This window comes from Arvicola amphibius, chromosome 14, assembly GCF_903992535.2.
Source record: "Arvicola amphibius chromosome 14, mArvAmp1.2, whole genome shotgun sequence".
Classification (NCBI taxonomy): Eukaryota; Metazoa; Chordata; class Mammalia; order Rodentia; family Cricetidae; genus Arvicola; species Arvicola amphibius.
In genome coordinates, this window is record NC_052060.1 from 47,511,805 (window position 1) to 47,538,711 (window position 26,907).

The 26,907-nt window shown below is 36.8% G+C and overlaps 1 protein-coding gene across 1 annotated transcript in view; it reads left to right on the forward strand.

The window, feature by feature from the left end:
• Window positions 1–26,907, forward strand: part of Unc5c (unc-5 netrin receptor C) — a 331,978-nt gene that overhangs the window by 179,322 nt on the left and 125,749 nt on the right. Inside the window, exon 2 of the mRNA XM_038311663.1 lies at window positions 14,704–14,925. Within this exon, the coding sequence (XP_038167591.1) occupies window positions 14,704–14,925 (222 nt within the window). The remainder of the gene's footprint in view (window positions 1–14,703; window positions 14,926–26,907) is intronic.

A 26,907-nucleotide genomic window follows, 5' to 3' on the forward strand; every position in this document is an offset into this window, starting at 1 on the left:
CAACCTCTCTCCCAAAATCCATAAGCTGCCAGTAGTCTCTCAGTGAGGTGTGTGGCAGCAGGGTAGGTCCCTTCCACATTCATAATGACATAAATATTAATGAGTCCCATCTTGCACATGTCTTAAGCACTACCTCTGCAGTGAGTTCATAAATGTGATGACGACATTATATATAGAATTTAGAAGTAAAAACTTCATTAAAATATTTCTATTGACAAGTCACTTCAGCCATTCACTTTTAATCATTAGGGACTTCTGTACACATGAAGAAAGCATGGGTTAAGCAGGTTTAGGATGAAAGGAAAGCCAAAATTGTCATTTCATCCAAGAGACAAACTCAGTAATGAGGCCACCTTGCCTCCAGTGCCAGTCAGATTTAGTGACCTAGATGCCAGCCTTGCACGCTCTTGCCACACTTCTCTACTCTGCAAACTTACATGCAAACTGTCTCTTTCTATCCCACATTAAGATAACCTTCAAATTTCCTACTAACAGCTCAAACCCTCAGCGTTCATCTTCTACCACTCTGTTGGAATCCCAGATTTCATCTTAGTGCCACGGCCTTCAGTCATGCATTCATCCTGAACCAGTAATTATGGTCAGAAGACTGGGATGCTGTGAGACTAGAGAGGGAGTGATAGGAAATCGCAGCCACATGGATCGAGAGAGTGGAGCACTGGTTATAATACAAACAAGAAGCAGACGATAGGAAAATAAAAGAAGCACACTTCCCCTACTCCCCACTTAGCAGACGATGAAACTGTGGGAGCTCTCAGAGATTTGTGATTACTATGTAATAATGAATATAGGGTGATATTTTCCCCTTACCTGGCCATGCCTGGGAAGAGTCAGATTTGTAGGTAATGGGTGATATAGAAGTTGTTTCCTCATATTAGATATGTATCATGATTCTCTGAGAATATGGAAGAACCAGAAGTAAACAGTTAAATTGATAGTGAGCAACAAGAGAGTATTTTTAGAGTCTTTGACTCGGTGATATTTAGTTGATTTTTCAATGTATGAAGAACAGGGAGCTTGGTTTGCTTGACAGATCTTACAGGCAGTGCTCTCCCTGAAGGACTGGCAGTGATCTCCAAGACAAGCAAATCCCTATTATTGCCCTCTTCCTTTCACACTTCCAGCTTTTGAAAGGAGATTGTCTGCTTTGATTTGGATGTGGCTCTTTCTGTGGGAGAGTTAAGTGGCTCTCTGACCTGAGGGGCTCTGTGTGCTTCAGAGAGTCATAGGCTTAGGATATGCAGAAAGACCATGCCTTGGAGGAGACACTTTCACAGGGGCCGTGTGATTCTGTGCCTGCATCTGCACAAGCAGCATACCCTTGAGGAACACAGGCTTAACTTTATTTTGTTTACTTTGTAATTTAGTTTTGAGGCAGTCCATCTTGAAGGTAGAGAGAGGATAATGATTTCACAAGAACTTGAGTTGAACCCAAGCGGAAGAAGAGGGAGTTAAGAGACCTGCCTTGAAATCAACCTGCTCATTTAAATTAGATTTGAAGAAAACCAGAGCATGAAAACAACAAATCAGTCTGACTTCTTTAAAAGGGGTGGATGAAATCATCCCCACAGAAGGAAGTGTGTAACCAAATCCAGCCATTTGTCACCTCTTCATGAGACCTTGAAATAGCTCTATGGATTTATATTGTTTCGGAAAGACATGTGAGCCATGCTGGCTTGCCCTGTCCCGCTGTGAACCTTGAAATCAATCTGTTGCTCTTTCAAACTTTGGGGAAATGATATGCTGCTAATGTCGATGAACTTGCTGCACTCACAAATGTGTTTTCACTCCTCGAGTTTACTGAAGTGGAAGCAGGAAGGATATGCTTTCCTAAAAAGACGTATATTTTCTCGACATGAGTGCCTTTTGATAGAATGCCCCCTTAATATGAAAAGCTGTCCAATCTCCCGCCCCACAAATAGCCAGTTCCTCTGTATTAGCAAAAGTAATCAACTCTTTTAGAGACTTGAGAAAGGAAAATGGACAGTGTCCAAACATGTTCTCCTCCCACATCACAAAAGGCCAGGGCCAGATCCTCAGTGACCCTGTCATGCCACAAATCATCCTCCTCTACCCCAGTTTCTTTTATTTTTTTTCACGTTGTCTCAGTTTATTAGAATTTATTTGATGGTAATTTTACCAGTGTTAATGCATAACTCTGTGGAACAGCAAATGATTTATGGGTTGCTAGACATATTCCAGACAATGTCATATTGTTTTTTTCTATATCGTGAACATTATTTGATTTGCTAATTCTTCCATTTAATAGGCACATTACATTTTTATTTTAAAATAAAATTGTGTACACTAGAAGGCCAGAAGAGAGAGTTGGATCCCCTAGAGCAGGCATTGCAGGCTATACTGTAGGCCATACAACATGGGTGCTGGGAACTGAACTGTGCTCCTATAAATGAGATGCAATCACTCAGCTTCAGAAATAACTGTCTTTCCATCTCCCAAATCAAATTTGATAGGCATTTAAAAGCAGTGTATGCAAAATGTTCATAAAATTAGAAAATTATACAAATGAAAAAACAATAATAACAATAATTACTGATATCTCTGAGGAGACCAGAAAACATGGATATGTGGGAGTTTGGGGTATAGTTCTCATTTTTGTCTATAACTAATAAAGTGGATGACACATCAGGTAGTCCTCTAAGCCTCTGTACTAACTGATAGTCAGGAGCTATTTCTGGTGTTTATTAGCTGTGTATATAACGGCAAGTTAATTAATTTCTCTGCCACTATTTTCATGTTTAGAATGTAGATAATGATATTACCCATGGTGCTACTATGGGAAATAAATGAAAGAATATATGTAAAATCCATAATGGAGTGCCTGGCATTTTGTAAGTGCTTTATGGATGTTTGTTTAGTAGTGCTGTTAATATTGCAGAACAATGTATTGCCAGAGAATTTTCTTCTTAAATACATTTCCAGGATATGAAAGGCAATGTCCTCTGTAACTCAGTCATGTTTACCAAGCCAGAAATATCTAGGTTCCTTTCCTAGTTCCTCTGTCACAGGTAGAAATTGTCTTGGAGGAATGCACAAATGCTTAATACCTAAGTATCCATTCATCTATGGTATTTTAAAAGTTGTATCTCAAACTAGGCTGAAAATGAAACATTTCTTATTGTCAGGCATGATGGTACATGCTTTTCAACCTAGCACTTAAGAGGCTGAAGCAGGAGGATCATGAATTTGAGAGCAGTCTGTGTTACATAGTAAGCTCCAGGGTAGATTGAGCTTTGTCTCTGAGACTGTATCTCAAAAGCAAAACATAGGAACACTACCTTTGCCTGTTCTGAATACAATGCAGCAATTACTAAGCTGAGAAACAGTTCACTTGGCATCACTGAGAATCCTAGGGATAGTTGCCTGTGATAGACCTAGGTTATCTGTGAGCTGCCCAAGACTCTATATACCTGTTTGTTAAATTATTAAATAAATACATCATTTTGAAGGATTACTTGTAAGATGTGGAAGTAGACCTAAAGTGCTTGACTACTTTAGAAGATTTTATGTTATTTCTAGAAAGAAAACAATGATTGAGACCATATTATGAGAATTAACTCTGTTTTCTTCATCTCCACTTTTGTCCTTTCTAAATAGAAAATAACATTAATGGTACTGCTTAATTCTGAGATCTAATATGATTTCTTAAACAAACTTTCTGAAGATAAGCCCAGCTGTATTAGTTAGTTTTTTTGGTTTTTTGTTGGTTTTTTTTTTTTTTTTTTTGTGGTTGGTTGATTTTTGTTGTTCAGTTTTTTTGGTGCAGAATTTAATTAGATCCCAAATAAAACTGCTTCCAGACAATAAGTCTTAAAATTATAACTACTTTAAATAAGATCAGAGTTCTTGGAACTTTTTGTTTATATGTAAATTCTAAAGTTAATATTTTGTGACTTAAGTGTTTGTCAAATCTTACATGCTAGTTCCTATGTGAAGCGTCAAGGTAGATTTAGATCTTCAAAGAGGTTGTTTTCTTTTCTTTTTTTATCTTATAAAAATAGCTCACCTCTTTAAACTTCATGTAAAGAGGGCAGGCTGAACTAAAGTGACAAAAAAAAAATTGCCCAGAGGGGACACCAAATGAAAACTTCGAAGGAAACTATTTTCACCAAAGAGTTCTGCAGATTTAATTAGTTATGGAGGTTAAGGGTGGAGTAAAGATCAAGGAGCCTGAAGGGACCCTGAGAGCAAAGTGTCCAGTAGAAGCCAGGCCTCACATGGAGAAGGAAGTGTCACTGCTTGAAGCTTTAATAATTTGGTGTCCGGGTGTCAAGCATTCTGATTTCCAGTGGCAGGGGAGGTGACATTGAGAGACATTAACAGTGTGCTGGAGGTGATCCTTACCCTTTCCATCTTCTACAGTCTCTCGGGCATATTGTCCTTCACGTCAGTACATTTTATGCTTCATTGAGTACAAGAATGCCACTGGTTCCGTCCACACATATCTGAGGCAAAGGCAGAGGTTCACAACCAACGTGTGCTTCACACTCAGTCTTGCTCATCAGCAGAATTAACTCTTTCCTCTAATTACAGTGCCAGCTGCAGAAACACTGTGGTCTAGAAATGTCCAAATATATAAATTTATAGTATAACTACCTGGAGCTCAGGATAGCAATGCTGTTGCTAACAGCTGCAATGTGTTTGCTTTTACTATAAAACATCTGTAGAAATTTGAGTGTTGTAGAAACTTCACAAAGCCCATAAATGTGTAGCACTGCTTTGCCTTCAACACTGGAAATGTGAACTTATGTTTTTTTGTTTTTTGGTTTTTTTTTTCTTCATGGTTTATTTTTTTATATTTAAAAATTTCCATCTCCTCCCCTCCTCCTCCCCCTTCCCTCCCCTCCTCCTCCCCCTTCCCTCCCCTCATCTCCACCCATACCTCCCCTCCCTCCCTCTCCAGGCCAAGGAGCCATCAGGGTTCCCTACTCTATATTAAGACCAAGGTCCTCCCAATTCCCCCCTGGTCCAGGAAGGTGATCGACCAAGCTGAGAAGGCTCCCACAGAGCCCGTCCATGCAGAAGAATCAGAGCCCAGCGCCATTGTCCTTTGCTTCTCAGTCAGCCCCCACTGTTGGCCACATTCAGAGAGACGGGTTTGGTCGCATGATCCATCAGTCCCATTCCAACTGGAGTTGGTGATCTCCCATTAGTTCTGTCCCACTGTCTCCATGAGTGAACACACCCCTCACGTTCCTGACTTTCTCCCTCATGTTCTCTCTCCTTCTGCTCCTCATCAGGACCTTGGGAGCTCAGTCCAGTGCTCCAATGTGGGGCTCAGTCATTTTCTTCATCTATCGCCAGGTGGAGGTTCCCTCACGGTCCTGACTTTCTTTCTCATGTTCTCTCTCCTTCTGCTCCTCATCAGGACCTTGGGAGCTCAGTCCGGTGCTCCAATGTGGGACTCTGTCATTTTCTTCATCTATCGCCAGGTGGAGGTTCTTCTTATAATAAGGTGAACTTATGTTAAAATTGCAGAATTGTAGTTGGGACATAACAGGTTTGTAATGTAAACAAGTTTCTTGTAAATAACAACTCCAAGCATTCAGAGAATGTTCTGTGTAAATCAGTAACCAAAGCATGGGGGTTTTGTAAAATTCTGTTTACCAAAAATTCCTTAATGTAATTTTAATAATGAAAGAGGAGTAACATTAAAAAAACAATATTTATTAAGGAAGTCAACACTCAACACACAGACACACAACAATTAATAAAAGATGATTTTGAAGAAGAACAAGGGTTCAGTCTTTGGTGTTTGGAAGGAGGATCGGGAAGGGTAAATGATGTAATTATATTATAATCTCAAAAAGAGACATAAATTTTAAAAATTGAAACACCATAAATAAAACTACCAGATGAATTATCTGCAAGAATCACGTGTAGAGTGATAAACAAACAATTGATTATTGTGACTTTTGTATACCATACTGACAGGAAGTGAGGAACCATAGTACTTTAGGGAGTAACAGCCAGACTGCAGGAGGCAAAGGAAACCGCTTATGAGACTTTGAAATATTTGGGAAAAAGTACTGCAATAGAATCAGACACAGAGAAAGTGTGAGGTCTGTCAATCACATAAGCCACACACAGAGAAGCACTAGTTGAAAGTGTTTTTGTAAGAAGTGAAAAAGAAGAAAAAGGAAATCAGTAGTAGTTTATTTTAAGTTTTGATGTTTTCTTTGCTCATGAACTGCCATGTGGACTTAAAGATAACATTTACTAGGTGGGCAGTGGTGGCGCACGCCTTTAATCCCAGCACTCGGGAGGCAGAGGCAGGCAGATCTCTGTGAGTTCGAGACCAGCCTGGTCTACAAGAGCTAGTTCCAGGACAGGCTCCAAGCCACAGAGAAACCCAGTCTTGAAAAAACAACAAAAAAAATGACATTTACTAGATTGAAAGAATAACTACTTAAAGTTGAGGGACAGACTGGGAGGTGGGGGAACTGCAGGCTGGGTGTAATGTGTGAGAGAATAAAAAAGTCTGTAAGGAGAATTTTCATATGTATGGAAAATCTCAGATTTTCATTGTCATATCTTTTAATATGCATGATAAATCATGTAGTCATATTCCAATGTGTTAGTTTCAAGAGTTACCACTATAGCACATACACTGAGTACTCTTATTAACCACAGATCCCCACTTTTTAAATATTTTCCAATATTATAACATTTTCAATTTGGTGTTATTTGTCTCTACTATTTTCGCTTAACCTTCTAAACATAGTATAATCATACACATATATATGCACAAGTACACACACACACACACACAAATACATACCCACACAGAGTTTTGAGAATATTATTAAAATTTCCTGAATCTAGGTTACAGGCATTTGAAGTTTCCTGGTCTGTGGTGTTGTAAAAACATGAAATAATCTATAGCAGTTAAAGATGTATGCATTGTTTATGTTGACATTGCTGTAGATGACACCAAATGTTGCCTTATAACACATAATGTTCTTTGTAGTTCTTGAAGTCACCAGCTATAGATGAATTCACTTCAATAGAAAGTTTTAAAACCTTAGAGATGGTAGCTGTGACATGAAATAAAATCATTGACCCATTAAATTGCATTATGCAATTTGCAATTTAGGGATGGTTATATTTGAGATTAAAAATGAATTTTTTAATGGAATTGAAGCAGACATTGAGGAATCAATTCTGAATGTGGATTGTAAGGCATGAAGTATGTGGACGTCAGAACAAACTTATAAACTCTTTTGGGGGGATACAGAATCCCCACATTCCAATGTGGAGGAGTGGTGCTAAATTAGCTGGATATTGAATGAGTGTGGAGCCATATTCTGTGGAGCACTCGGACATTCCAACAGAAGCTGTAGCAATTCTACTTTAATCCTGGAACATTCACACTTTTATAGTCATGATTGCTTTTCTGGTGTGGATCTGAAATGCCTCTGCTTTGGCTTGGTCTCAAATGCAGCAGTGCTTAGAGGAGAGAGTGACAGAGCCATCTTTTCCATTAGGGTCTCCTGACTTGGTGTACTATGAGGAAACATGAGAAATTTAGGTGACACATAGTTGACAGGAATTAGGACTGGAAACCTGGTTGGAAGTGGCTTTCTTGTCAGCAGCCTGAAATTTCCTCTCAGGCTGTTTGCTTCCTGGTTGCCATGAGATGAACAGAGTCAACGGAGTCCCATGGTGATGGATAAAAATGACCATGCACCAGGTTAGGTATGTGAGCTCTCAAGCCATAAGCTAAAATAAACTTTTTTCCTTTTAACTTGTTCTTTCTGGTATTTTGTCAACAGCAATGACAAGCCGACTAGTACAAGTAGAATTAGGACTGAGACTCTTACATAATCCAAATAAAAAGTGAAGGACTCTGTTTTTTAATTTGTTTATAATACCTTAATAAGGAACCTTATTTTAACTGTGAAAATAATGTTGTAATTAAAATTGAAAAAGCTGATTTTAAAAATTAGGTTAGTTTTAGGGGAAAGATTGTCCATCCAATGTCAATGCTGTGGACACAGTGTTGAGAAAAATGGAAGCTATCTTAATTTGATAGAGCTTGGAGTTATGTGCAAATGGGGAAATCAGCTTAGTGAACAAGTTAATTTGTGATACTAACAGAGAGTAATAATAATAATAATAATAATAATAATAATAATAATAATAATAAATAACAGATGAGAAGAAGAAATCAGATAGAAATTCCTTCTTAGAGAGAGTCATTTATTTGAATATTTTTGGTCTTGATTCTTTTTTTGCCTGGGAGACAAATTGAGCTGTAACCTTCAAGGCAAGAAGGAAAAAAAATGCCCTTCAAATAAAGTGCAAGTGCATGAGTGTGTATGAGTGTGGTGTAATGAAGATTCCAGTGCCAGGACGTCTGTCTCTACGTGTTGGCAAGAGGACAGGGGGCTAAGACAGGAGACATTGAGGGCAGAAGCAATAAGATCAGGCAGGTCCTTGTTGGCCTGGATAAGATTCTGATTTCATTTTCAGTCAATACAAAGGCACCGGAGGGGGGGGAGGAGCAGTTTAAGGAAAGGAAACAGAGGGGAAGGTTATGTGTGTGACATGATCTGATAATTGACGCCACTGGTGTGATGAGATGCCCGAGGGAAAGACTAAAGGAGAAACTTTTAGAACTATCTGGCTGTATTTAAGAAGCAAAGGAGAAAGTGGAAGGTCAAAGACATAGGACAGGAAGCAATATAGTGTGAGTGCAAAGTCCCCAAGGAAGAAGAGGCTTATAAATGGGAAGAATGATGTAATACTTCAGTGTGTTGCGCATACAATAGATGAAGACAATAAAGTCAGATATACTGTAAAATTTCCCACTCACACCATATTAGACTTAACCTTCAACATTTCATGGAAGAATTCACTTAGTCCAAAACTAGGTACAGCTCCTGATAGATGGTATTAAAATTTGGATACAAAATAAGATTTTATATATTAGAATTATATTTGTACTTATAAGCATTTGAGTTATGCCTTTGGAAGCTGATGCTATTAACAGCTCAGTCAGTAAAGTGCCTACAGTTCAAAAATGAAGAACTGAATTCAAATCTCCTGAACACACACCACACGTGCACACATACACAGATGTGCCTTAACCCCAGAGTTAGCAGCAGCTGAGACTGGCAGATCCCTGAAGCTCAGTAGTTATCCAACCCCGTCAAATTTATGAGCTTCAGGTTCACTGGAAGATCCTGCCTCAAAACTAGTGGAAGGTGATCAAATATACCCAACATCTTCTGCTTTCTATTCCCACATGTGAATGCACATCCACATAAACATATACATATTAATAAATGCACACTTCATGCCCTCAGTGTGTGTACACACACACCACACACATGCAAACACACAGAGATACCTTTTGGTACATATATTTCTTCTCACTCCCATGATATTCGTTTATGAAATAATTCCTATACATTTCTGTGTTATCCTGTGGAATTTCCTTAGGAATAACTACAAACTATTGTTCAAGTGCACAGTAGAACTTAGATAAGAGAGGAGGTGAGTAAGAGATCAAGAGGTATTCATAGAAAGAAACCCAGAGATTAGGAGAACTTACCTGGGGCATAAGAGAGCCCTTCTGTTCAGAAGTAGCTGAATGTCAAATAACATGTTAACTTTGTATCATGCCTAGTAATAGAAGGACGTAGTTTGGAAAATATATCTTTGAAAGTAAAAAGTTTTTCCTTTGAAGTTAGAAATATTCAGTACATCCAAAATATGTAATAGACTCAAGGCATTGTTGATTCAACTATTTGAATTTAAAGGATGAATCAAATGATATGTTTTTTGATACATAGACCATAGCCTTTGTCTTCCAAAGAATATTTTAATCTAAATATTAAAAATAGCCTAGAGTCTTATTCAAACAGTTAATTCCAGCTGCTTTTTTGATAATGTATCATGCATTATCCCTCTGATGGATGGGTGGCCAAATGCAGATAAAATTAGCTTTCCAGTCATTCATTTTAAATTGCTCTCAAGTTCTTTGGAAGCAAATTCCATTTTAGAAGAATATGCTTCAAGTCTCAGACAAAGAGATAATGGTCCTATATTTTATGCTCTGAGCAATAACAGTTTAAGTCTTGTGATTCAGAAATGTAGAAACTTATGTATTGAGTTGATGAAAATTAGGCCTTGATACAGCAATAAAACCAGCAACCTAAAGCTTCCAAGACTGATGATCATAGCATAATATTTTCCTGTCAAGAATTAGGAAGAATGAAAGTCTATAAAGATAATACATGATGCACAGCTTTCCCCTCCTGTATATAAATGAAGAAGACAAAGCCTTATGAAATAATAGAAGCAAAAATGCTAAGATTTACAAAAACAGCACTGCCTCTGGAATACCATTATTTAGTAATGGTAGAAAGAGGAAAATTAAGTCAAATGTTAGAAAATAAAATGAATTATACTGCTGAATCCACAAAAAAGTCAGGGCTAGCTGAATGTAATATATAGAAGTAAATCACCATAATAATTTTACTTTGTTAATATCAATAAACTACTCATAAGACCTTATTTAACAATTTCTTTATTCAAGTCATTTTTCACAAATTGGTGCATTAAAACTTCAAGTTGAAGTATACATTTTATAAAAAGTAATAACTTAGAATAATTTAAACATATTGCCCAAAATAAGTTGAAATCTAAAGCTATTCCTATTGTCACCATGACATCACCTCCAAATCTTTAGCTATGAAGTGGTGAGGGGATGGAATTACTGATCTCCCTGTGGGATGAAAACTTGGGGTCATCCTTTTATTGCTTCAAGTTTTATAATCTGACCTTAACAGTATCTGCAAGCTGGTTTGTTTGTATAGGAAAGTCAGCAAGGCTCTAAGAAGTGATATCAGTAAGTAGTCTATCAGCTCAGAGCAGAGCTGGCCTGTTGTTTCTGAAGGACTGGCCTCTGTATGGCATGGGTGCTCTTACTGTGGAAAGATATGGACACAAAATGCACATACCATCAACGGCCAGCAACTTACTAGAGCCTGGGTTTCTCAGTCTAAACTTCCCTGCCTTCTAGAAAATGCTCAATATACTTTAAAATATGTGAAATTCCCGATAAATTTCAGCATGAATGTCCACTAGTAATGGTGTCATGTCTGTACAGACTTTGGGGGGAATATTGCCCACTTCATTTCATCTGTAAGTAGGGTTTGATTCTTGATGAATCTGACCTCAGTGACCAAGGCCTCATTTAATGTTCTTCTGCCATTCTCTCAGAAATCTTCATATATTTTAACTAGGATCCTTGATGTTTTTTGTTCTGTATTGGCCACACAAATTATTCAGCAGGTCCTCTGTGTATTCCCAGAACCCACATTCGGCCTCACACAACCACCTGTTACTCCAGTTTCAGGGGCTAAGATACCCTCTGGCTGCCATAGGTACATACACACATGTGTGCACACAAACTCATGCAGGCACACACACACAGGAGCTATGATACCCTCTGGCTGCCATAGGTACATACACACATTTGTGCACACAAACTCATGTAGGCACACACACATAGGAGCTATGATACCCTCTGGCTACCATAGGTACATACACACATGTATGCACATAAACTCATGCAGGTGCACACACACACACACACACACACACACATGTTTTTAAAAACTTTCAAAACATAAAAATTAAAATGAACACAATATAGTCTTCATCTTCAGGTTATTTCCATTCTAGTATTAAAGATTAGCTGTATATTTCAAAATTATTAACAGTTTCTTTAAACTGGGTAGTATAAAACCTAGAAGTTACCATTCAGCCTGTTTCTTTCATCCTATTTATCCCACTCCATGTAGCTACTAACTCAAGGTCTTGGATTTTTTTAGCCAATTATTATTTCTGTACTTGCACTGAGTATTAGAAATAAGAACAAATGTTTAATGTGATTTCATCTAGGCTATGAATTGGAATTTTCAATATGGACACCATAAGAAACATTAAGTTTATGGACTATTGTTTGTTAAGTCAACTCTCTAGAGGAACACTAAGAAATGAATTCTGTGGAAATAATAATTATGTGGAATAGAAACACAAGTTTTATCAAATGAAGAAAATGTTATTTCAAATGGCGGAAATGATTTCTTATTATATTTCATTTCAAGTGTTAACAAATCAATACTATGCCAAGACATGGGCAAATTTCTTTCACTTGTAATGGTTACATTATGGTAAAACACAAAATTAAGGAAATGCCCAATTAGTTTGTTCAGATAGTCATTAAAATCATCACTTTTCCTGCTGGCACGTCACCGAGCTTCTTTTAGCTTGAAAATGTATATGTGATTTTTCTGATCTTCCATTAGTATCCATATTCTCAGTCATTAAAATAATGAGACTAAACAGGTGCATGTTTTTGACAAGGTGATGTAACTGATTTTTAGTATCTTGGGGATTTTTCTATGGGATAAGAACATGCAAATACTTATGCTACATTACTGAATAAAATAGATGTGTATAGTTAGCTAGTACTTTGCCATCAGTTCTTTTAAGGGAACAAGCTTCACTTTAACCTTTTACATACTTGAGTGAATGTGTAGTTTTAACTACACTTCCACGTTTGTATGTAAGCAAACACAATCCGAAAGGAAAGTGAAATAGAGTTACTGTCTTGTTTGCTTTCATGAATAATAATGAAACAAGAGCTGTACTTCAGTAGAATTTGTGTGTGGCATGCTGTAGAGCTGTATTGATTACCAGCCTAGTACATCCTCGCATATAAAAGGAAGTACTCTGGAAAATGATAGAAGAAATGGGTAGGACATTCAAGGCATCAGATTTGTGCAGACGGATCTGTCAATAGTTCAGTCCCTTGTCCCTTTGCTTTTCTGGCTCTGTTTATTTGATGGGTCTTGAGTGGTCTCGCATATTGACTAGTAGAGCTGAAATTGATATAAACAAGGTTATTCTTTAGTGAACTGGCAGTGTGTATCCTTGTTTGTCTACAGCGGAAAAACTGGAAATGATGCCTTGCCGGAAGAAAGTATATCAAGGAATTGAAGTAAGAAAGAATGCCAAGCTACAGCAGGCGTCATTTCCACAATTCAGGAATTGTCTATGGCTAAGCAGTTTCAAAAACTACTTTTGCCTGTGATTCAAGTAAAGCCAATTTTTACTGCAAAACAGATTGGCAATGACTGGGTGTCATTACTATTTGAAAGCTATTCCATGACCTAGATGAGAAAAGTCGCAGGCCAGATTTCTTAGTGGACAGATGTCCACTTCACCAATGGCTAGCTCCCAAAAATGGGATAGCTACTGAATGCATAATATAATGAGTTTTAAGGTAATGTCTGTGCAGCCAGTCTCTAAATACCAATATCACATCATCTGTGTCCTACTTCACAGAGTACTTCAGAGGTCTTGTGATGAACATTTTTCACCTTTGACCCATGAATTTTAACATGCAATATTATCGTATTTGTGGACTATCTATAGTTTGTTCGTTTCTGCCCCTCCTAGAAAGAAAATTATCATGCATAACAATATAATGGAAAGACTTTTATATTGTTATAAAGAATTACTAGAAGCCAGGTGGTGGTGGCCCACGCCTTTAACCCCAGCACTCGGGAGGCAGAGGCAGGCGGATCTCTGAGTTCGAGGCCAGCCTGGTCTACAAGAGCTAGTTCCAGGACAGGCTCTAGAAACTACAGGCAGGGAAACCCTGTCTCGAAAAACCAAAAAAAAGAATTACTAGGTTTTTTAAACAAGCATATATGACTTTTGAAGCTTAGAATCATGTGGAATTCAAGTTAAGAAATACAAAAAGACTTCAAAGTGTACAAAACTCTCCAATGGTTTTAGATGAGATTTATTCAGTGATATATAAAGATCAGAGTGGGGTAACACAGTTGACAATTTTCTAAACTATAAAAATGGGGTTTGTTTATGAGGAGGTTAAGCTATTTTCTAATAGTCACATGATACCATAAAACATATGAAGTACAATTTCAAAATTATACCGGATAACATTTTACCACAGCTACACCAGTAGCCAGCTTGATGCTCATTCCCATTTCCAGTGCGTATACAATTTTAGTCTCAGTGAATATTTTCTTCTGAATGTGTCAAATGCATCTTTTGAAAATAATGATCAATTTGAATCTGAACTTTCATTAATATTTTTGCTTTTTCTCAAACATTTACAAAGGATTTAAAGTTTGCTTCAAGCCTTATATCACTAATAGAAGTGGTTTCTGTTTGTTTCAGTATTTATTTATTATTTGATGGTGCTGTGCTTGCTTGTGTATCTGTGCACCATGTATGGAGTGTGCATCAGAGGCCAGAAGAGGGCATCAGATTCTCATGAACTGTAGTTACAGTTTATTAATCACCATGTGGATGCTGAGAATTGAACCAATATCTTCTGGAAGAGCAGTAATTGCTTTTAATCACTGATCCATTTCTTCAGTCTCTTGTTTCAATTGTTAATAGGAACCCTGGGAAATACATATTATATTGTGAATATTATAGCTTCTGTAGGTGACAAGACACTAAGGTTCATTTTCCAGTTTGCTAACTACTTCTTACAGTATGCCTTATTTTTCCCATGGTTGAGTTTATGTTAACCATTTTCTTAAAAACAAATAGCAATGAAAAGTCAAGTTACTATATTTTGACCTTTTCCACTTTCTATTCCTTTACCAGATGATGACTTCTTTCATGAACTACCAGAAACCTTTCCATCTGACCCACCTGAGCCATTGCCACACTTCCTCATTGAGCCTGAAGAAGCTTACATTGTGAAGAATAAGCCCGTGAACCTGTACTGTAAAGCAAGCCCTGCCACCCAGATCTATTTCAAGTGTAACAGTGAGTGGGTTCACCAGAAGGACCACGTAGTGGATGAGAGAGTAGACGAAACCTCCGGTGAGTTTGGGATTGTGGTACAGGGTTCACTCACTCCACTATGCTGTTTTCATAATTCTGCTTCAGGTAGCAAAACTGAAAATGCAGTTGTTATCCTTTGGCAAAAGGCTTTGAGTTAGGTTTAATAATTAATGCTCTCATCCCATATAATGCAAAGTAAGCCATGAAGAATAAATGCTGTTTTTTTGTTGGAATACATGACTATTCAGTAAGATACAAAATGGGGAACCAATAGAGTGAATTAATATTAAATGACTTAGTGTATAATGACTTTGAATTTCCCTTGAATGGTAGTCAAAGATAAATATCCTGAAATCCAGGAGTATGGAATGTGTTGTGCTTGTTGACATCACTGCCCAATGTTGATCCACATATAAATTTAATATTACTTCATGTATCATTTTAATTTATTCTTTGAAAATTAGCAATCAATGAAATTTTCAAGATGTAAACATTATCTCTTATATATCTCTTGAATTAGAAAGATAGATACCATGCTTCTATGGCTTAAGTGTTTTTCATTTCCAGTAGGGAGAATAGCATTTTAAATGTTCAAATCTAGATCTATGATATTATGATCTTAAGGTATATATTGTAGATGTTATGAGTTTATTATCCAACATTTCCAAGCTAAATGGAAATTAATTGGCCGAAATGGAAAATACTTTTACATCTTTCACAAGTGTGTATATATGTGTGTGTGTGTGTGTATACATATAACAGATTCAGGTATTCATAATTGTAAATAATGCTTAGTTGTGCCTAAGTGTTGACTTAATCTGAAAAAAGGAGAGACCAGAACATGACAGGTACTCTTTTCAATGTCTCCAGAAATAATATCATTTGAAAAGATGATAATTTAGGATGGAGACGAGGCTATTGAGCAGACTGAGAGGAGGCTACTCTAAGGAACATGTGGAACATAGATTTACAGATAATACGTGGTGTCGGGAAATGAAGCAGAAGCTCTATATACCTTTTCTTCATTATTTAATCAGTATGGTCACTGAATTTAAGCTGCTGACTATAGAAACAACCAATATCTAATCATGTGCAAGACTACATCAGGAAAATGACTCACCTCTCCCTCTAATTACTGAGAAAATAACTCTACCAGATGTTGAAAAATCCCAAATGAACTGAATTTTATTGACTTCAGCTCATTTATCTGTAAAGATTTCAAATACAAAGGTTTTTAATGATGAGTGCATGGTATCACAATGTATTTAGCCTTGTCTTTAGTAATTAAAGAGGAAGATTATAAATAAAAATAATGCTCTGATATTCAGCACTCCTGATAACTTCTCACTAAGTAGCAAAGAGAGAGAGCAAGAAAGTGAGAAAGACACTTATATAAATATTGGTTTTCTATGTACTACACACAAAATTAATTTTATGTATATCAATAAAAATTACCTTTCAAGTAACAAAAAACTAAAAATGATTACACATTTTCATTCAAATTCAGGATATATATGTGAATATACAGGAATGATTTGTGAGTTCCAGTATCTGAGATCAGAGAGAGAATCAAATGCAGTATAATTTTGTTGACCTTTATTTCCAAGTGAAACGTTGAAGGAGCATTAGCAGCCATCTTCATGTTGCCATGCTAGGCACATATAGAAAAAAACAGAACTGGAACTGAGTGAATCATTCCAACATGTTAACAAGTGTTTTAGATAACATAAATCATTAAGAAGCATAAAAGTTATAAAGAAAGCAGAAGCTATTATTTATGACATAATTTTGTACACATGGAAAACAGTCAGTTTCAAAGAAAATTTACAGAGATTGAGAATTCACAAAATTAGCTGGTTAAAATACTATAATTCATTAATTTTTCTATATGGATATAAACAATTCAAATTCAAATATAATGAGGCATGTTACTTCGGATATCAACGTAAAAGAAAATGTATAGATATAAAGTTAAGAAATTATAAGGTAAATGTTTGTTGGTTGGTTGGTTTTTGTGATACTGGAGATAGACCCAAGACCTCATGCATGCTGAGCATGGGCTCCATCACTGAGATACACACCAACCTTTTAGAAAAAAAATATTTCAAATTCTACTCATTTAAAAATTTTTGTGTGAACAAAACACAAACATGTGTATATCTTCTTGAATAAACGGCACAAATATTTTGAGGTATCTAGTATTTATAAGTGATTCTGTAAGATTACCATGATTTAAAAAGAATAAATTCTAACAAAAGCCGGGTGAAATCTGAAATAGAAGCACAATCGATGAATCTTTATAAACAGAAAATAAAAGACATTGAAAGGAACTTGATATTCACAGAAGACAAAACACAGATGAACAGTTCTAATTTGATAAACTACTAAAGCACCTAAGGACTATCTGAATGTGATAATGACTGTTTTAACAAGTTAAAAATTTGTTGATTAATACAGGCACTGGAATAATTAGGAAGGAGGCTGGAAGGGAAAGAAATTGATATGCAAAACATGGATTGTATTTCATTATTTAGAATGATTTAGATTTTAGAGGTTGACATCACCATCACCACCATTGTCGCCACCATTATCATCACTATCAACATTTTGGCCATTTTTGGTTTGTTATTATTTTTGGTTTGTTATTAGGTTTTAGTAATGGGACAGCCAAGCCTTTTAAATTAAAACACAAAATCAAAATGTCGTATAGAAAACCATTTTGAAATTGAATTTTAAAATATCACAAACAGAGCCAAAGAGAGCACTTTTAAAAACTTTATTAACATTGATGAATATAAGTCAAAGAGATAACTTTGTTACTATGTAAATATCTTTTAAATTACATTTAAGAAAATGTACCATCACCCCCAAAAAATAGATCAGTGTTTGATCATGGAATTATAGGAAAATATGCTAATTATAAGTAAGCATGTAAGGAGATGTTATCTAGTTCAAAACATGAATTAAAGACTTTTTTACTGGGGCACAAATTGGAATGCCTGTTTGAAGAAGGCACCAATATTGAAATACATACACACTCTTCCTGTAAGTAAATGAGTCTAGGGACTTCCTACCAGTAAAATTCTGAATGTCACAAAGATTTGCCGTTTGCCAGCTTCCCACCATGAGCCCTTGATTATGTTCGTTCTTAGTAAAAAGACATTACTATAATGTCTTTTTAAAGTGAAGTTTTTCCACATGTGAAGCTGTGCAAAATTCTCTCAGATAAAATTGAACAAAATCTAAAACACAGAACACAATACTCTCGTGGTAGGTATTGCCATTGTACAAAGAAGATACACATGTTTTTTTATAGAAAGTGAAATCTTCTGCATAAATGCACACCAAGAAGTTGACAGCTCAGAATCTAGGATGATGAGGTGAGACTTTTATTGTTCTACTTTTTTCAGTCCCTGTGAATATATTATTTTCATCATAAATAATGAAACCGTCTAAACAGCCCACGCCACTTTATTGCATCTCCTTCCTGCTGTCATAAATCTTCACTCTGGACAAACTGTGTTGAAATGTCTTGGTCTCTTATATTAGAGTTCTTTGCTATCCTCCAAAACCAAAAACTCAAAGAGTGAAACGGGAATAGAATTCTCTGTGGGTTTTCTTTCTTTGCCTGTGTGTTTCCATAAAAAAATGAATCATCTGCAACTTGGGTTCTCAGCTCTGAACTTTAGCAATCTAATATTATTTTGAGGGAACCATGGTGGGTTTTGATAGCAAAAAATATTAAAATATACTATATTGAAATACATTGAAAAACAAGGATATATTCTTAGTATCTTTAAAACAGACTAAAGACATTGCAAGTACATTCATTTTTATATATATCTCCTTAGAAAAACATATGCAAATATATTTAGTAATGATCATATTTCCTGGCAAATAAGAATAATTAATTGCATTTAAGAAAGTCTCTATTAAAGACACTTCACATTGAAAAATTAATAAACATTTTACGAAGTCTCTTTTTTAATTTTTTAATTTTACATATTAGCCCCACTTCTCCCTCCCTACCCTTCTCCAGCCCTCCTACCTCTCCCCCTTCCACTCACCATCCACTCCAGTGGGGAATCAACAAAGTCTGGTATACCAAGTTGAGACAGGATCAAGTCTCTCCCCGCTTGTATCAAGGCTGAGCAATATATCCCATCATAGGGAATGGGCTCCAAAAAGCCACTTTGTGCACCCTATATATGTCCTGATAACACTGCCAGGCCCCTCCCCCATCAATCAAGACACATAACTGTCACCCACCTTGAGAGGGTCTAGTTTGATCCCTTACAGGTTCCCCAGCTGTCAGTCCAGAGTTCATGAGCTTCCCTGAGCTTGCATCAGCTGTCTCTGTGGTTTTTCCAATCGTGATCTTGACCCCACCCCCTTGCTCGTATGATCCATTCTCCCTCTATTCAACTAAGTACCTTACATCTGCAATCCAGCACTCAGTGCCTTATACCCAAAATACAGCACCGATGTGGCTTATACCTGTAATCCAGCATTCAGAAGGCTGAGGCAAGATTTCAATAAGTTCAAAGCAAGTCTGGTAAACCATGTGAGTTCAAGGTCACCCTAGGGTACAGCATAAGACACAGTTTCAAACAAAATCAAACAGACAAAATATCTCTTAAATTCTGAAGTCATTCTGTGGTCCCTCATCCTCTAAAGTGTGAAGCAAATGATTATTTTCACCCACTTAGCAAAGTCATATCATTGATCAAAATGAAGTCTACTGATTAAATACCCTCACGATACTTGCTGTTTGTTATTCGTCATGGAAACCAAATTACATTTCTTTCATTTGACTAAGACTCCAAAGGAAAGACAAATGTAGTTTATAGTATTCAATATTCAGAAATTCTTGGTCTGGTGATACAGTAATATATTTCTAGATACCCATCAAAATCACTTTGAAATACATATTTATGTTGATTTTGTGTGTATGAGTGCTTTCCCTGCCTGTATAGATGGGCACCACCTGCATGCAGTGCCTGTGTGGACCAGAAAAAAGGATCTAATCCTCTAGAATTGGAGCTACAAATAGCTGTGAGCTGCCATATGGGTGCCAAGAATCAAACCCGGGCCCTCTGCAAAAATATCAAGTGTTCTTAACCACTGAGCCATTTCTTCAGTCCCCAAATCATATAGAAATGTCGGTCTGATCAAAATTTTATGGCTGGATTTTAAAGAAGAGCCTGGGCTCAGCTGGGTGCTTTCTATTTACTTGAAGTCTTTTCAGCCCTTGTTTCCATGGTACCAAAATGTGCCACGTGAAAGCAAATATTTTTCTTCCATGAAGAAGCAAGGAAGTTAAGAAGCCACCATGGCTTTTAAATTTGAATAATCTCTGATATTTTCTTCTTTCATCTTTATTCTCAAATTAGCTGAAAATATCTATAAGATCAACATAGCAACAAAAAAGGTACTGTGAACCTTACAGTTCATGTTGTATGTCTTATGCTCTTTGACCATCCAATAAATCTTATATGATATGGTTTCTGGGTTTGTTTTATGAATAAAGTTTTATGAAAAAACTGAGCCTCAATAGGAGAAAGAAGCTTGATGGGAAACCTTCATCAGCCAATGGCCTTTGAGAGACTGGATCACGTTGGGCCTCTCTCTCTCTCTCTCTCTCTCTCTCTCTCTCTCTCTCTCTCTCTCTCTCTCTCTCTCTCTCTCCTCACACCTAGGTGCTGGATTCCATTCCTATTCCCCTTGCAGTCTGTGAGTCTCCCATAAAATAAAGAACCTCTTATAATACCCTACTCAGAGTAAATGTGGGATTACTTCATCATGTGTCTTTCCTTTCATCTGGTGCATTCCCTTTCAGAAGCTAATTTCCCCCACATTACACAATGAGGAGGAAACAGAAGCAGGATGTCACCGCAGGCTTCCTTTCTCTCTTGACTGAATGGAGCAGTGATTCCATCAAGCCTGGAACTTGGAGGTTCCCTCCAGCTCACGACAATTTCTTTGTGTTCAGTCCCCAGCACCATCATGGAATGGCAGCTGTTGTGTGTTCTTCACACTTCCACCTGCTTTCCTTGTGTTACACTGCTCTTCTGCAAACAGTCCTTTGTGATTCTTCAGTATAATAGTGTTAACTTGTGCTTGAGATTTGATTTATTGTTATTTTCAAAGGTATCTTTTTGGACAACTAGCAAACACTGAGCACTAACAAGAAAAAAGAAAGCTAATATAAAAAAAATTCTACCTGGGTAAACATTCAAATAGCTTGATTCTATTCCAAAACTCACCTGCAGCCCATGCGGACACACTGGGTCCACCCAAGTTTTAAATAGTTCTTTCTCTCTTATGGTCTTATTTCTTGATGCATTTCAGCTCTTCATCTAGTACCATAACCAGTAATTTTAGCTTCTTCCTTACTTTACCAACCAACAAGATAATCAAGTACTTCATCACCCCCTAATTAGTCTTCTGGTTCATGCTTTTGTATTTATTTATTTTTACGAAGGGGCTAAGTACTCCATCCTAGCTTAGAACTTAGTATACATTCCTAACTGACCTTGAACTCACGATTTTTCTTCCTCTGCCTCCCAGCTTATAGAATTCTGAACCCCTTTCTACTTATTCAAGCTCTTTTATCCTTTTAAGACAATGCAGGCCTTTATTTAAGGGGAAAAACTGAAGAAGGTGATTCTCTATGACTGAAAGCCTGCTATTTTAAATTCTTGTTTCTACCCACTGAGTATAAACCTCTATGTATCTATTAGATTACTTGAGTGGACACATTTTTAGATTTACACATTGTATCTCTTCAACAGTCCAATCCCCAGGTCAGTCTAGGTCTTAATCATAGCAGCAACTGACTGCTGTCTTATAAAAGTCTACAATGTGCGTCAGCAAGATTGCTTTGTGAGAAAGGGTATTTGCCATAAAAATTGGCTATATGCATTCTGTCCCTTTAGACCTCCTAAAAGTGTGTGGAGAGAAATGACTGCAAAGTTAGTCCTTGACCTCCAAGTGTGTCTTTTGCCACAGGTGCCTCCCCACATACCGTGTATACACACGTGTGCATCCATATAGACAAATGTATACACACTCAGTAAATAAAAATGTAAACAAAATTAAAATCTAGAATGCCTTTCCTTTGTCTACGTCATAAATCACATATTCCTGGAGAGACTTTATAGTCTTCTAGCTAACAAGTTTCTCACCAAACTCCCTCGTCTCGACCCAATAGATTCTATCTAGCACATCTTCTATGCGATAGGACAGCTTGGTGTTTTCTCCTATAGATGTTCATTGAATTACCTTAGTAGATGCTATTTTGTAAAATAAATAAAAAAACAGTGCAGTTGAGCATTTTCTTAAGTGCCAAACTAATTCTATTCCCCTTCAGGGAAAATTATAAAGTTATCTCAGTCAGCTTGATCTGCTATAACAAAACACCATAGTTGGCGTAGTTTATAACAATTGAAAGTTATTTCTCAGAACCACAAGCTAGGAAGTCCAAGATAAAATTGAGGAAAGACAGGATGTGTGTTGATTGACAGGTTTCTCACAGGTGGTACCTAACCAAACTGTCATTTCTAAGGACAGCAGTCTCCTTCCTGAGAGCCACACAGTTGACCTAACCACCTCCTAAATGCCCCTCCCTCACTCTAATCCCTTTCCCTAGGAAATCGGGTTTCAGTGCATACTTTAAGAGGAACTTGAATATGATGTGGTCTGTATAGACCATAGCATATGTATCTCAGCATGTGAAAGTCAAAATGTGCCTTACTGCCACACTGGGAGGTGACAGAGAAATGCGGCTGTGATGTTGTCAAGGGAAGTGAGTGGGATTGTATGAATTGTAATAGATTATACGTGCTCTCTTAAGTTCCAAATCTATGTCTTAGAATAAGGATTTCAACTTAGGGGAACTGTGGGAGTTGTTTTCTTTAGCTTAGGAAATTTTAGCATGCTCCAGGCTCATCGATAAATTGAGTGTAAAAGATTTTCTATTATTTTGACTTCTTGGACTTACTATGTCACATGGAACTTCACAAAGTTAGTCTGGTCAAATTCTATCCTCTGAGTAATTTTTAATGCTTGAAAGACAATACTTGTCTTGTGCACTTTTCCAATTTTTCTTTCGTCTTCATCTGGAGTATGATCCATGAAATCAAGAGTAATAGCTTTTTTTACAGTTTCATATCCATAGTTACTTGGTGTTAGATATGTAGGGTAATAAATATATGATGAATGATTTATTCTTCAGAACAGCTTCCTGCCTCCTGACTCTGTCAAAATCCTTCTCCTTCTTAAAGAAGGTTATTCAGGGAGTTTACATAGATGCATCATTTCTCTTGCTTATACTTATTCCATTTTTATTTGCTCCTGCATCATAATTGTATGAAATATAGCTTAGTCTATAAGAGAGCATCAATATTTAACTCTTTTGATGTATAAAACATGATTTATCATAAATCTTATTTATGTAAGAATTATATACTTTTGCCAGGTGGTATTGGTACACACCTTTAATCCCAACACTTGAGAGAGAGAGGCAGAGCTTGAGATCATCCTAGTCTACAGAGCAATTTCCAGGACTGGCTCCATAGCTACTAAGAAACCCTGTCTCGAAAAAGAAAAATGTATATTTTCCCATATCTATCTATCTATCTATCTGTCTGTCTGTCTGTCTGTCTGTCTATCTATCTATCTATCATCTATCATCTGTCTCTTAAGATACATAAGAATGAGATTTTATGGTTCATTATTTGCAAAAGAATTTTCTTCAGAAGTTAGAAGTATAAGGCTTCAAATACAAGAAATGGTCAATAAGCATCTGTTTTGGGAGAGTATAGCTACGTAACCTAAAAAATTTCGGTCACTGAAATTTGGCAAATGTTCTGATGGTGGATTTATCTGTATTATTTCATGAATAGGTGATTTGACAAATACATTAAACATCTCAGTCTTCTGTTAGGAGTTATTTTGTACATCCTGCATACACATCATGTTATTTGTTATTCTCCATAATCGTCTTAAACTCTGCCCTAATTAATAGAGCAAACATTTTAAAATGAGTCTATGTGGGTTTTGTTTAACTTTATGTACATGATGCATAAAAATGGAAAATGTATTTCAATCTCATTCCATGACTTTTTAAATGTGAATCATGGGTATATTGCCTATGCAAGCACAGAGACATCTATGTATATATACAGTTGCCTGCCAATGAAGATAAATGATTTTGGAATATAAGTCAATTTTTCATTTGACTTCCTTCTCAGAGGTACTCATTTCAGTACCAGAAACAAGCAGGGTTTTATTTTCTTTGCAGTATGAAGCTGGCCCAAGGGCTGGGTAAATCAAAATAGAAAATTGATAAGGATCCATCTAGTAGAAGAGGGTTTTCCCAGAGTCAATCTGTTAGGTTCACAAGAGAATAATTGCGATAATCATGAGAAAAACCAGTTATCCTGAATTAGATGCTTCTGACTACTCTTTGCCCATTACTATTTACAGTTGATTAATCTTTATTTCACACTGACTGAAATCAGTCTTCAACACAAGTTAATGTGGCTGACATAACCTCAGCTGCAATTACAAGATAAAGTTTAGTGGGAGCTCCAGGACTGGAGTTGCTGCTCTTTACATCCCTTTGATGTCACAGATGGGCCCCTGCTAGGCAGATGTCTTGAGCTCCTATGCTGTGTACAAACCTGGCCTCTGCACATACTGTTTTCCAAATTTACAAACAAAAGTGGGTGCCTGTCATTTTTTTAGACTTCATTCTGGAATTGTTTTTGTTCACTTTTTATAATTCTAATATTTGCAAATATCACTTTCATGCTTTCAACATTATAAGCTCTTTGTATATGTTGGCAATCCCAACTACAGCACATTTCTACTGCCTAAATTGCATATTACATAGAAAAATAAAGTAGCATGTATTTACTGACCAAATATGGCTACAACATGATTGTTAAGGCAAGGAACCATGAAATGTTTCAGTTCAGTTTTAAAGAGTGGTGTTTTATTAGGAAAAAACAAAAAAATTGTAAAATTATGTACATTGAGAGTTTTTAAAGCAATGAAAACATTGTCCTCAAATTAGCATTAAGAACAAGGGCTTTTGTCATCCAGTGTTTCTCTTTTCCCTAAGTCAAAAGCATTGATTAATGTGATTTAATAAAATATGCATGTATGTCAATATGTAACTGCATACATATTTGTCTGTGTTTGTCTGTGTGTGTGTGTGTGTGTGTGTGTGCAAACACGCTTGTCCTTAAATCTTGAGAAAGTCCTGCCCCTCATGCCCACCCAGAGGCTACAATAAGAAATAGGTAACCAAGGACATCCTTCATCTAGGTTACTTGATACCCAAACCGGGCTTTTGAGAACAACATTAGAGACTGTGTTGCTATGGCAATGTTGCCATTTGCACAGTAACCGTGCATCCGCTGTGCCTTCCAGTTTAAAAATGCCCACTTCAAAGTGAAAATAATACTAGTGTCAGAAGCTGGAGTTTATTTTTTTCCAGTGTAACCTTCGGGTGAAATCAGGCTTTAAGGAGGGTCTCTTGAACTTTCTTTCCACGGGAAAGAGCACGGAACAGATAAAATATCCTGCTTAAGGCACTTACAGAAGAAATAACTGCACCTTAGAAGTCGGCTTGCTAAAGCTTACAGAATCTTATCTGAAAATCTAATATTCATTTTTTAAGGACTGGAGAGAAGGTTTCATCTATAAGTTGCTTACCACAAAGCGAGAAGACCCTAGTTCAAGCTCCAAGACCCATGTAAAGTAACACCATGCATGATAGTATATGCTTGTAATGCCAGCCCTGCAGTGGTAGAAGCAGGTTGATCCCTGGGGATCCTCAGCCTAATGGGAAAGGCTCAGGTCAGTGATAGACTTACAAAAATAAGGTGGACAGTATATAAGGAATAAAAGCAGATACATGTATACCTGGACATATACAAACATTATCACAGGTATGGACACACATAGAAAAAGTATTTATTGACTGAACCTATTGCTATTTTTGATGAATTGCTTTCATTCATCCAAGTTTCTATGTCATTAATTCCTAGTACTCACAATTTTCTTGATAATTTATTCGAAATACTAACAGTAATTTCTCTTTCTCCTTACCTGAGATATCCTGGAACCTTGAAAGAGGGGATAGACAATGGCTTTAGTTAGAAAATTCCATCCTCAGTGGTTACTGCCACGACTGAAGGAGAAGGCTTGACTAGATCTATATCCTGATCTTTGCCCCAACTTGCCAGCAATCCTGAGTCATCCTTTAGCCAGCTAGTTTCCCCGTGCCTGTCCAAATGCCCTCTTGTGCCAGATCCTCTGAAAAGTACATTTGGAAACACAAAGGCAGCATGTCTAATAGGAGAGCTACAATTTGCCAAGTATCGGCGTATTTGGCATAAAAAGCAAACACAGTCTGCAGGGAGCACAATAGCTAGCAATGAAAAAAACAATTCATATTAAAAGTCTTGTGTTCGCTCCTGATCTCACTGAAGGTTTAACCTGATTATAAAAGTATGTTCTGGAAGAGATTTCCCAGCAAGTAAAAGCAAAGGCAAGAAGACGCTAATAGGGCAGTGCTATTAACCCTTGTTGCTCTTGACAGTCACCAGGCAGAATGAGTTCAGACACCTATGTCCTAACCCATGTCCTAATTATATTTACTTGTTTGTTTGTTTGTTTGTTTGTTTGCCTGCTTGCTTGCTTATTTATTTCTCTTATACAATACATTCTGAACATAACCTCCCCTCCATTCATTACTCTAATTTCCCCCACCCGTCTCTCTGAGATCTACTGCTCCTCCATTTTCCTTCAGAAAAGAGAAGACGTCTCAGGGATATCAACTGAACATGGCATAACAAGATGCACTGAGCCTAGGCACAAGCTTTCATACTAATTATACTATTGGACATAGAATCAAAATTTTTCTATGCCTGCTGTCTGTGTTTCTGCCTATTTGTCTCAAATTCTCTATTGAAACAGACATACAACCCAGCTCAATAAATGGCAAAC